Source organism: Lipophrys pholis (genome assembly GCF_963383615.2).
Source record: "Lipophrys pholis genome assembly, chromosome: 20".
In the NCBI taxonomy this organism is placed as follows: Eukaryota; Metazoa; Chordata; class Actinopteri; order Blenniiformes; family Blenniidae; genus Lipophrys; species Lipophrys pholis.
Window position 1 is genome coordinate 7217934 of NC_137648.1, and position 13298 is coordinate 7231231.

The 13298-nt window shown below is 40.7% G+C and overlaps 1 protein-coding gene across 1 annotated transcript in view; it reads left to right on the forward strand.

The window, feature by feature from the left end:
- Positions 1-13298, forward strand: part of myripb (myosin VIIA and Rab interacting protein b) — a gene marked incomplete at its 5' end in the record, with an annotated part of 62128 nt that overhangs the window by 29368 nt on the left and 19462 nt on the right. Inside the window, one exon of the mRNA XM_080490001.1 lies at positions 1022-1158. Within this exon, the coding sequence (XP_080346127.1) occupies positions 1022-1158 (137 nt within the window). The remainder of the gene's footprint in view (positions 1-1021; positions 1159-13298) is intronic.

Consider the following 13298-nt stretch of genomic DNA (forward strand, 5'->3'; position numbering starts at 1 on the left):
GTAGACACATTGCAAATGTGAATAAGATGGCAAATTGAGAACAGCAGCACATCCCCGTCATTAATCTACAAATATTTGCTCTTTCAACCATACGAAAATGAATTCAGTACCTCAGCTTTCACCTTTTTTTTAACAACACTAGTATCTGTATTCCGACTTAAATAACGAATGTGTGTGTGTTGGTCGTGGTGATTTGTATCACTTTTGTTTGAGACAATTCAAAAGCCAAGAATATACAAGAGGGTTTTTTTCACTGAACGTAAATCTGCGTGTGCGTGTGCGTGTGCGTGTGCGTGTGCGTGTGTGTGACAGTGGCATGAAAAGGCAGAAGGAGAGCAGCAGGGAGCGCCAGATTAAACACCAAGTTGGCAGAGTTTCATTGCAATCCAATGCAACACTGCTGCGAAGGGAGCACTTTTCTCAGGGCTTTTCATATAACCCCCCCCTCTCCGTTATGAATTACTGCTTACGTAATCTGCAGCTCTGTGGGGCGGCCTGCCTGCTTGGCGTTTGCACACCCACCAACCGCCACTCCCAGATGTATGGAAAATGATGTGATGTCACATCTGTACACAAAAATGTGCAAAACTCTTGATAAACTGCTCGGATTTTGCATAACAGCCCTTTGCATAACACTCTCATCAATAAAGCCTGCACAGACAGAGAGGCACCAGAGTCTCCTTAAAAGGTCAATTAAGCTTTAAATCATTGACTATGTCAGTGTGCCAGCAGACTCAAACCTGCACTGTAAAGCATCCCGGTTTGTCTGCTTGAGATAGTATCCTGCAAATTGGCTTCACTCACTTAATGAATAGCAGGAGAAAAAAGTCTGTAAGATCTGCTTATCTCCTATGATTAAAAGACCCTCGTCTTATGCAGATTTAATGGTTTTGGCTTAAACTGTAAGATATAATCCTGGTATAATTATAATAAAAACGGACTCCTGCCTGTTTCTACGCCATCTGTTCATTTAGACTTAATGTCATTTTATTCTCTCTCCTCCTTTCTTTACCATGTGCAGGATTTTGAGGACGCAGTCGCTCGAATGGTATTACAACAATGTGAAGAGTCGATTCAAGAGGTTCGGCAGCGCCAAAGTTTTGAAGACTCTTTACAGAAAGCACATCATCGAGAGAGGAGCACTGTCTGATCTTCCAGGTATCTTCTCTTCCCCTCGATGCACATCACGCCACAATTTATTCCCCTGTTAGTTTTTACCTTGTGAAGATTTTCTACGTAATTGTGATTGCAGAGCAGCATGTTATCACTTCTGTCATGTTGTGATTAAAGTAATTTGGCCCGGGACGCAGGAAAACTGTTCCTCTGGTGGGAAAAGAAAGGTGCAAGATTTTGGTTAGGCTCAAAAGAAAGAAAAAAACCCAAGACAAGTCTCTTTATTGCTCATTAGTCTTCTTTGTTAAGTGATCATTCACTTTGTTTCACACATTTCGCTCTCCCGCTGAACGATTCACTTAATTACTTCCTCCCTGCCATGGAGGAAAAAACATTTTCTCTCATTTAAGACCAGAATTGACAATGTTTGTGTGGAACTTGCGAACTTTATCCTCTTTTTTTTTCACACTTTTTTAAAAATTATTATTATATCACATTATTGTTTATTTGTTTGGAGAAAGAACACTTTTTGCTTGTGAAATGACTTGTTAAGTAAGTAAGGCCGGCTTGTTACACATGTTGAAGTAACTGGACCCTGCCAGGTAATCTCTGGCTCAGGCCACTTGTTTTGTTTGTCGTTGTTGTTGTTTTGTGCCACATAACATTGTTTTGACCCGACTGCATCATGATCGTTCTGCCTCTGTGGCTGAAGCATTATTTCATACCCTGGTACATGGGATTAACAGGATGAAGGGAGCACAGAGGGGATAAAGCAGGTCAGACTTGAGGCTCAGCTGGACGGGGTTGAGATGAGGAGATGCGCCATGCTCACAGAGAAAGTTTATTTTGTTTGTAGTTCATGACGAGATTTGGCGACGCTAAGTGAGATCAGCAAATCATACAAAGTCATATCTACTCCGCAGCCCTCGGAGCAGAGGATTTCAACCAAGTTACCCGGCTTGCAGGGCTCAGTTTGTGCCTGTTGTTACAGCAGCAATATCACTATTTTATTTTCACATCATACTGGCAACTTAGCTGTCTAGAAAGATGGTTGGCACTTTTGTATGACGGCTCAGAATATTCAAGGTCAAGTCTTTTGGCAGCAGGTATGCATGAATTTCAAAATAAAGAACTAGACTACATGTTGTAAACTACCTAAGCACCAGTGAAAATACCTACAAAAACACCTACACACCAATAATACTAGTTAGCGATAATGAATAGTGAGTATTTGTAATTAAATACAATCTGGAGTTTAAAGAATCTAAATGTAAAAATTCTAATTCATCAATTACCTGCTGGATTTAGTATTTACAAGCATCTTTAACATTAGGGTTTTTTTTTGTGTATATACTGATAAAAGTCTCCTACACTTTTCTACAAATTTTTATTTTATTTATTCTATTCTATTCTCCTCTCCTCTCCTCTCCTCTCCTCTCCTCTCCTCTCCTCCATCATCCAGGGAATAGAGGAAAAAGGATTATGTAGCTCCCAGCTTGCATGAGCCCTGCAGATTACTCCGATTCCAATTCTCAGATATCCGCATCACTACTCCCACTAACTAGCCAGCAGACTTTCCTCATGGTATGGATATACTGTCACATTGGTGCTTGTGGAGGCTCTGCGTACTGCCTACGTGGATCCAGATTTTACAGCTTTAATGGCTGAGGCTTAGATGTACTTGCTGTCAGTTTTTTCTCCAGCATTAGTGTCTTTTTTTTGCTATTCGTCCATGAGTTTTACATGAAAAATATCTTGTTTTTCATCTTTCTTCCACCCCCTTGATGTTAAGCATCAGACTGAATCAAAGGGGATTTCAACAATGTCAAAAGAAAGCTGCTGTGCAAAATACTGCATGCCTACAATATTCCTAAGAAAATGCGTCGTCAAGGCAAGTAGTAGGAGGTGTCAGGAGTCTTGACAAGTATACAACAGTAAAGGATTATCATGATTTATATCGAGACTTATGTGCTCTCAATTGAAGATAATATAATGAGATCTCACTGCGGCACAGTGAATCAGCAGTATATTGGGAGGGGGGTAAAAAAAAAAAACTCAATTTGATAAAGATGTTGCTCATTAACAAACTGATGTTACACCATCTAATTCGCTCCAAAAAAAAAATTTAATTATCAAGCTCAGAAACCTGCCCAGAATCTTAATACTGGTGCCTTCATGCATTTAGAAAAACATTGATGACAATGTAAAACATTCCTATAAACTGTGTAAGATACAGACTGCTTTTATGCAAGTGCTAGTAAACGATGTTTCTTTTCTTATCTTTTTTTTATTATTTTTTTATTAACACTGGGGGGAGCATTTGGTAGTGAAATCAATTCTATACGAGTGTGAAATGTCAGCAGATGTGACAGACCGTGAGAGTGAAGCGACTGTTTCACGTCTGTCCCGTCCCCAAAGAGAAAGTGTGACCTTCAAAGCATCGGGAGGACAACACAACGGATTTGTACTTTCATGTCCATCTTCTCGGGAGCAATGTTGCTGCGTGACAAATACCAACCCTGCTCCTCCTCTGTGTGTGTTTGTGCATGTATGCAGGAGAACACTGGAAGTGCAGCACTGCATGACAGATGTTGTTCTTGTAACATTTGTGAATATATAAAGAGTTTGTATTCCCTCCATATTAGCTCCGCTATCCTGCAATTTCTTTTTAAGTTGTCTTATTTCATCCTGTCTCCACGAGCATGCCGGCCCAGTTTCATTTAAACCTTTTATTCTCACCGACGTCTCCGGCTTCATAAAACCAGCAGTGGTCAGACGGTCGAGTCAACAACCGATATAGACATGAGCACGAGGGAAAATTTGTAATTCAGTTGCAACGAGTCGACATGTGTCTCAAATTGAACATTCTACTGAGAAAAGAGCAGGTTGACGTCTGAATTATATCCTCCTGAATGGCTTGAGTTAAAGAAAACGTGTGAAAATTGAGGCCTAAAGGCAGAAACGCAAACAAAAGTTGGTTGCCTTTTAAATCTCCCTCTTCACTTTTATTAATCTATCTAGCTAAAGAACGTTCGTTACTTTTGCCACCTTTTCTGTTTCTCTTGTGTCTAAACGTAATTTACTGGCTTTTGTCAGGTGAATAAACTTAATAGAAATCAACACACAGCTCTCTTACCTCCAAGTACTTGAAATTCAACATAACAGTTTATCACTTTGAGCAATATGCTTTGCCTCTTAGTTCCCAGCAGTTAGATGAGATTGAAATCATTATTACTGTCAAGCCAGTGCTCCAAATATAAAAATACCAGCTGCCACTTTGCTTAAAAGCTGAGAACAGCTGGCCTGGCTCTCTTCCTAGTTAACAAAATCAAGCACTCCTAAATAAACACATCACTGACGCTGTCTTTGCAAATTTCATCCAGTTGTCATTTCTGTGTAGGGCGCTGATGCTGTTGACATTGCAAATGTTCCTGCAAACATCTGTGAACCCACAGGTGTGACCGTCTTTAAATGACCTGTATTCAGGTGTATTAGTGGAAGGTAATTGCAGATTGACTAAATAAAATCTAACCTGATCTGGTTTAATTTAAAGGGAACATAATAACCTGTGCTTATAGGTGGCTGACTTTAAAACACATTAAATACACAAGTGCTTCACTGAAACATCATTAATCTGAGACATTTTGTTTGCAAACAGCTTGTTGAGCTGTCCTTGGTGCTGAACGCAAGCTGTCATCTTCACTACTGCTAGACATGATGCCGAACCTGAACCTGGAGACTTATTTAAAACCTATAAATTGTACAATTAATCCACAAAGTTTAGTATTTGTCAGACTGTTATCAATAATGTGAATAACCTGAGGGTGCTTTCATACCTGTGTACATGAAAGCTACCAACCACTTACCCTGTTGTTTTGTTCAGCAGTCGTAGAAACACAATGCTCCCGATTGGTGCTGTTGGGTTGTGAAATTAAAGCAATTTACAAGTTGAGCTGCATTATTGGATGTGAAAGTACTCCAAGTTCCTGAAGGGAATAGGAGTTCACACTGATTTATTTGACATTATGCCTCAAACTACCCAATGAATAATCAGAGGAACAAGGACAACCTCTTTGCACAATTTGACCCAGGTCAAATAACTTCACTCTGGCATCACCTCAGCCAATATAAATCTATTTCAGTGCTTTGGACCAGTTATCCTTTATTGAAATTACCATTCCTGACTATCGGGTGATTCATACAAGTGCCACAACAACTCGACAGGTGCGTTAGGATTCGAGATAATGCAGCTTCTTTAACAAGCAATTTTTAAATTGTTGCGTAAAAGCGACCGATTGTCGTCTTGAGGGTTGCTGCTGTTTATCTCCCAACAACAGGGAGACTTTGGTTTGTCAGCAACCATTGGAGAAATGACATAAACCCCCAGGGTGTTAGTCTGAGCCTTCCAGCGCCCTGTTTTTACACTAATACCAAGCAAACCATCTCTCCTGGCGGTAGCGTCATGTTTACGACAGACAACTGTCATCTCATCTTCTTGGCAAAATGATCAAAAGTAGATCAGTAGAATTTTCCAGTCATTTTTTTTTTTTTAAATAGCTGAGCAGAGCTGGTAGTCCGGGTGCACTTCTGTGTCTCTTGTTTTGTGTTCACGTGCCGCGCATCTTCAAGACGCATTCAAACCGCATCTTTTCTCTCTGATGTCGCAGTACAGTCATGATGGTGAAATCCTCTGTTTAAAATCTCAGTCACTTTGCTCTATTCATTTTCTCACCCTCTCTCTCTCTTTTTCTCTCTCTCTGTCATCTGACCTTAAGTTACAGCAGAAACTGCTATGATGCAATGAGGTGCTACAAAGCATCAAAAGTAGGAATGATGGAATTTATTATTATTTTTTTTTCTTTTTACATTAAATCCCATTCATTTGAAATGGGGGATTACTGACGTCCCACTTTTCTCCTGCCTTTTGTATTTACCACCAGATCCCCTGAAATGTCAGGGAGAGGGGCTGCATACCGACAAAGGAAGATGACGAGGACTTGAGAGATACTCAAACATGTTATCACCTTCAAACGTGCAATTCTCTCTGATGAGTAAATGTGGAGAGACACGGGAAGGGGAAAGGAGTTGACGGCTTTGAAGCTCTCTGGAGCTGCAGACACTTTTTCAAACCAATAACAAAGAAAGAGCTGTGATGGTCTGTTCTAACTATACGTCTGATGTTAATAGCACGATTATATAAATGATTGGTGGTCAAATTGATGTTGGGATATTGATGAGTGGTCTGGTTTTGGAGGTGAAATGACATTGTTCTGTCCCCCGTCTTGGTGGATTGTGTTGCTGGGTCTATTTTATGCTTTGCTTATGCTTTTAATACCACAATGCTACACAAGCTATTCTCGAAATGCTGCCACATCAGGTTTCTTATTTAATTTGATTTATTTTTATTTTTCTTTGGTTGGACCTATTTAATTATTGTTTTTATGGGGAAGGGGGGGCGGGGGGGGGGGGGGGGGGTAAAAATCACAGAACACGGTGGCTGAGGTTGCGTTCTATCATTTCAAACAAACCCTAATAAGTACATTTTTTTTAAATCTTGAACAGACCTGCTCATTGCTTTTATATGGTGGCGAGAGTGAGTGTGTCTACCACCACTGGCAAATAAACAATCCAAGATGCGGGTCCACATCCTTTCCTTTAGAGGAAACAACAAAATGTTGGCAAACCATGAAAAATAGGAAAGTAGCAGCAAGAGCATTGTACATTATGCTGTTCTGATCCATCTCCCGCCACGTATTCAGAAGCTGCCTCAGCCTTAAACACCAAACTACCGAGCAGCAGGTGAGATGCGTGTGACTTGAGGCATTGTTAGGACAATGAGAGCTGCGACCTTGAGTCTGCCTCTCGCCTGCTCTGCCAAAGTGATGCAGCAAGAAGCAGAAGGTGGTGACAAAAGACAATGACTTTTTTTCATCTGCTCGGCATTTTAAGAGATTTGCACTGGTTAAAGGTTTCCTGCTGCACATGGAGATAGAGTCGGTGCAGGAGTATGTCTGTCTCATGTTTGGATATTGTCACATGTGTCTGAACACGTGAATTGTGTTTCCTTATAAGGGAAACGGGAACTGAGAAGAGATTCATTATCTGCAAAAAGATTGTTCTGTTATAAAGCAAACTGCAGGGTTCGGACTTTGTTGGTGTCAGGAACTTAACTGAGTTTGCTTACACTTCTGTGGATAAATCAGCTGCCATTTGTTTATAGAGATTTGTATGAAGAATGAAGTAAAACCAGCGATAACCACAAACCTCACTTCATTACTGTGGTAAACCACACTGGAAATGAATAAATTCTCCTAACTAAGTGTGTCCTTTTCTACAGTCCAACTTGTTTCATCAGTTTCATGCTTAAGATTCAGAGTTTTTTTGTTTTTTTTCCCACAAGTGGTGTTTCCATTTTCTTTTTCCTTGTGGCTTGAACAGTTTCTAATACTTTCAGCTGCTTTGTGGGTCATTTTCCACAGCCTGGTTCTCTCCTCGGATCATGTATTACAATAATTATCCCGTCCACTGGATCATTTCAAAACGTCAATCAGTTCTTAGGTTCTCCGTAGGCGACACCTATTGTTTTCCAAAGATGAAAAAATAAAGCCATTGTTAATTATTTGAGACATTTTGCTCTCTCATTTTGCAATCCACCCCCTTCAAATTAACTTAAGCGCTGCTTGAGAACAATTAATTTTTGAACAGCTGCACACACACACACACACTCACACTCACACACACACACACACACACACATCACAGTCACTACACCGCCTCGACCATATTATGCATATCGTAGTTCTAATGAAAACCCAGCACAACTTGTTTTTGTGACACATTTGAATTATATTTGAATAATCTTTAGGAAAAGGTGGGTAAAACTTCAGGCTATCTCCCAAATTGAAGCGGCGCGTAAACCCAATGAGGGTTTGTTTACTTGCCGCTGTTTGCCAGCCTGCCGTGATGTAAACAGACATCTTGTCAGTTCAGCCATTGTATTGAGGACTCTGTTCATGAGGCTGTGTGTGCTGCCAGATGCTGCATTGTAATTGAAAGGAAACCGTCTGGACTCTCCCTTCTCCTCCTGCTGCCGCTGCTGGCACTTCAGGAATGTGAGCGCTAAGTGGAGCTTTACTGGCTCATTTATTTATATACTCCCATTCTTTTTGTTCCCTCTGTCTTTCCACACAGAGTCTTTTTATGACACCCAATTTATTTCAATCAACTTAACCCGGGTTGTTTAAAGATGCCGCAGAAGTCGCAGTTGTGTTCAGGCTTTTTTGGCAGTTATATTTTTACCAAAAAGCCAGATAGATTTTTTTTATTTTTTTTTTTTATCTTCCTTTCTAATAGTGGTATCATCAAACAATATTGCATAAGTGTACCCTGGTTTAAAGGCCATTAAAACCAGTGTCTGGAGTTTTTAAGAGGTAAGAGATTGGAAATAACAAAATACAATTCAGAACATCGGCCAATTCATTTGCTTGCTAAACATGACCTGTATTTCACTACAACTTCCTCCAAGTGTTACGAACTCTCTTGATTTTTCTGTAAGACCCTTAAAGACAAACTAAAGTTTTACATTTGAAGCTCGGGTTTTTCTTTTTTTTTTTATTCTGTTCAACAAATGTGTAAACAAAATATAAAGTGTTTATTTTGTGTTAATGCTGTTTATGCTTATTTGTGTGTAGTTTTGTGACAGCTACCACACCATAGAGGCTGAAGAGTCCTGATTCTGTACGCTACTGTGACCCATATTAGATTTTTTTATTTATTTTTTTCACTGAATAGCACAAATCCAACTTTTGGTCCTACATCGGATCAGATGTCTTAAAAAAAAAACTCAATCTGAATGGTCATGTTGCATTTCTAGTTTTTAATCGTTGAACAAAGACAAGCGTCATAATTCTGCACGAGATGAGGTGGGACGCCGCGAGATCAGATTCAAACAATGAACGAAACTCCATATCCTGTACGCAGGAAGAAATCAACAGAAACTTCAGAACTAATAAACACTAGTTGACTTGTTTACCGTCTATTTGTACTTCCAGCATTAAAATCTCCATGAACCGACCTTCAATCTCATCATTGGCTTTCTTGACAGGTTTGGATTGAGGAATCTTCATGTCAGTGTGTGGTTGTGAGCTTCTGCCTAAAAAAAGGTCGATAAAACATTTGAAGATGCAAGCTGTGTCTGAGGAGCTTCAATCTGTGGTGGTTGTTAACGTGATTCAAATAGCATCAAACAAAACTCTGAATCAATCGGTCTTTAAAAGCCGCAGGTTTGCTAAAGCGAAAAGAAAAGTTGTGTTCAGTCTTATCTCTGTAACACAGTTTACTGATAGGCTCTTCTCATATGCTGACACTCTATCAAAACACTCCCGACTTACAATATAGTGCACTATATTTATCTGTTTTATTCAAGTGTTGAAATTGCACCAGATCTGTGTATAGAGTGCTCTTCAATTTCTCAGAGATGGGGGAAAAAAAATTTCACTGCATATACACGGCTTTCTGACACCTATACCATCACTTTGAAGATCCTCTACCTCCATGAATGACAACAGAAAATAACAATGACCCATCAGCATCGAAAATCTCAGTTTGCCGCTCGCTCAAGTGAGCGCTGATCGTGTCGGACACAATAAGCGATTTTAGACAGTCTATAATTTCGTGTCTCATACCGTAAATGACTGCGAGCTTTCACACGAAATGGATGACTGTGGATTTAAGGTAATGGCAAGAAATGTATTTGAGCGGTGAAAAAACCGGAGCGACCGTGGATCGAAAGTACACTACGCTCACCTTTTATCACCCCCGGAAATAACAGGCACTGAGGTAATTCTGGCAGAAGTAATGACTAATGCATCACTCTGCGGTGTCTCACTCTTCATTGTCTCCTACACGCCTTGTCATGCGCGACTCATGGATGACAGGCAGGCCTGAATGGGAGGCGATCACAAACACGGTGATGATGTGGTCTTCCCCCTTTGGCAGCCGATTGTCACCGTACATGCAGCAAAGACTTGTGCGTGAGTCATTTCACCACATTCCCGTCTTGTTTTCTGGATGAAATAAGAGGGATTGGTATCTTTTAAACCTGACATAACCATCTATTTTCTATCACGGTTTATCCAAACAAGATGCGTTGATCTCAAAACGCATCGAGCCAACATCGGTCCATTTAGGGTTCCAGAGAGGTTTTTCAAACTTCACTTTGTTTATTGTTTTCTGATTTATTATTCTTTTCTTTTGAAGGAGTTTTGCATTTGGAATTTTCTTTTTGTTTTATGTTGGTGAGCGTGGGTGTGCTTGCAAGTGTTTATAGCGCCACTGTAATGTTTTGACCCTACAGAGAGGGGGATTCTAGCTTTTCTTGGACTCTTTGAGGAAAAAGGTTGGAAACCACCGACCTCATGAAACACTGACTCGCTCTCGTTTAGCTTTAGTTGTGTTCAGTGTCAAGTTCCCATCAATTTTGACCTGCCATTTTTTCCCATTTTCATCAAACAAGCATTTAAGACGTTCACGAGCAGCTTCGCTCTAAATTCTGTGGAAAAAAACTCAACTGTAGCACTTACCTGATAATCATAACTTTCTTTCTTTAAAAGATTAGGTATTTTAGTTGGTAGTCAGTGTTTATATATTGTTTTTTACTATAATAACTTATTGCCATTATACTAGGTTACAATATCGTCCGCATGTTATTGTAAACAACCAAAAAGAAAGCTAATGCACATTCAGCTTATCTGACTAAGAAGACACCGGACGCTTTGAGCAGCATCACTTCTAAACTCCCCGCAAATCACCAAAGCACGTGCTGCTTTTTAAAGAACTGAAGAAAAAACGGTCACATTTACCATCAAGTGGGAGGTGGAGTACACCACATGCAAGGCTGTAATAACGTGTTGGTGTTTAGTTTGCTAAATTAGTATAATTATGGGTCTTTATAGTTTATTTTTATCTTTGCGCTGAACAAAAAACTAATAAAATATATACAGAGATTTGTTAAATCTGGACTTTTAAAAATAAAAAAGAGAAGTCATTCAAATAACTATTTCAAAATTGGTATATATTTGTCCATAAGACCAAAAAGAGAGACATTATTTTGTTGTATTTTACTTTTGTATACAGAAGAGGTAATTTTGTTATTTCATTCCAGAAAATGTTTTATTTATTTTTAACCATTTGTCATTGTTCATAAGGATTATATTATTTTGTTATTTAACTTAATTTTGTCTCCATACAGAAAAGGCCATTGTCAGGCATCTTTGAGTGTCATTTAACTATGCCAAGAGCGAGCAAAGTCTCCATCCTATTTAGAAATACAGTCAAATCTACACCAATCAGCTCACTATGACTCCCTGACTGGTATTCTGTTAAACTTCCTTGTATTATTGCTCCTGCACGTGCTGCTCAACATACCCTACCTACTAAAAACAGCAATGATAATGAAAGGATGAGTGATTCAATTCGGTGTAGTTTGCTCCAATGCTGGAGTGTATTTTTTTTCATGGAAAATCTGAGTAAAAGCTTCCAGCTGGGTGACTGATAGAAGTGTCTGAGCCCTGTCTCACCTGACGTGTACGTTTCTTTCGGGGCATCTCACCGTCTCTGACAGCAGTCCCTTTTGTGTCTACATTGTCCTGAGCTGCTGCAGGTAATTTTCCTACCTATTGTCTCTTTCCGCTCCGCCAGCAACTATAATTCAGCTCTAACCAAGCAAGAACTGTACAGCTCTGTTGAGCACCGCCTCGGTCGGCTCTGAGCAGGAAGAGCAGGTGAAGCGTGTAATGGTCTGGGGACATGTTACACTGTTCTCCTATTGGAGCGACCGGGCTTGGAAATAGAGATGCATATGGTGGCAAGAAATGAAAAATCCATTCCTGGATGGAGAGGAAGGCACACGCTCTTGTGGGAGAAGCCGCTGATGTTTGACGCGCCGAAACACATCAAGCGTGATCTTGTTCGGTTCGGGTACAACCAGTCAAAGGCGCGTGTCAGAGTGAAGTAATGTACGAGTTAGTGATCACTGCTTCCAAGCTGCACAAAAGTGTCATCCAGCTTTCAAAGAGCGGTTCGTCTTGAAGCAAAGATGAATTCTATAACGTTACTGACAGCTGGCTGTGTTACTGCTGCCAACAGGGGAGAAAAAAACCTGAAAATATCTTTCATTTTGATGTATTTGTTTTTGTTTGCTCGGCTTACTACTTGCTGGTGGAACCTCTCACGAACTCGCTTGACTGTATTGCTTGTCTAAGCAAAATGTATGTATTGAGTCATGGGGATTTAGCAAGCTTTCATACAGTAGTAGTTTTCCGTTGTGGAAGAGTGATGGCTTTGTAATGGCCGGCTGATTCCTGGGCATTGTTACTGCTGGCTCTGGCCGAGATCACTGAGTGTCTCTGGCCGCTCCCAGGCAGACGTGCAACAAACCAGCAGTAGTGTTTAGCCGTCTGTGTGTGTTCAGCCACTGACTGCGACTCGTCTAGCAGGAGCAGGAATAGATTTACAGCGGAGGCGAGGAGGCAGGCCAAGAACAGGAGTCATGGAGTTTGGTTGTGTTTGTGTTTTGTCAGCGGCAGGAGCTGATGTTCGGTTTAGTTTTGGATCGGGGCACTAAAGAAATGGAAACGGGCTGACGAGAGGACCAGGGGTGGAACTGGAGCCAGGGTCGTCCCGCGTTTAGTCTGGACCTCATATTTGAGGCGGAGTGTGGTCAGCCGGATGAGGTGGAAATGTACCTGAAGCATGGTCGGCACCAGAACGAGCTTCCTCTCTGCCTCGGCGGTTTGGCACACCCCCCTTCCTGCATCGCCTGACCGTTTGTCCTCGTAACAAGCTGCATGTTTGAGTGTACGCTCTTCATTTTTATAACCGGACCGACGAGAAGGCCGCAGTAAATGAGAACCACTGGAGAGTTATCTAACAGGAATTAATGGGCCACTGAGGGAATACGCGGTTTTGAGGGAGGGGACGTTGTAATCATTACTCTCCCCAGGCTTTCATGGCTCTTTTGTCTGAAAATGATATCACATGATTTCCATTTTGGGTCAGAGCAATGTCCCTTTGCTGTAACTCTAGATTTTGGAGTTTGTTTGAAAAGGTACTTCCACAAATACAGCACAAAACCCACAAGGGACTTGGCCTGAATTAGCTGTGAGGAAAACAGGCAAAAAAAAAAA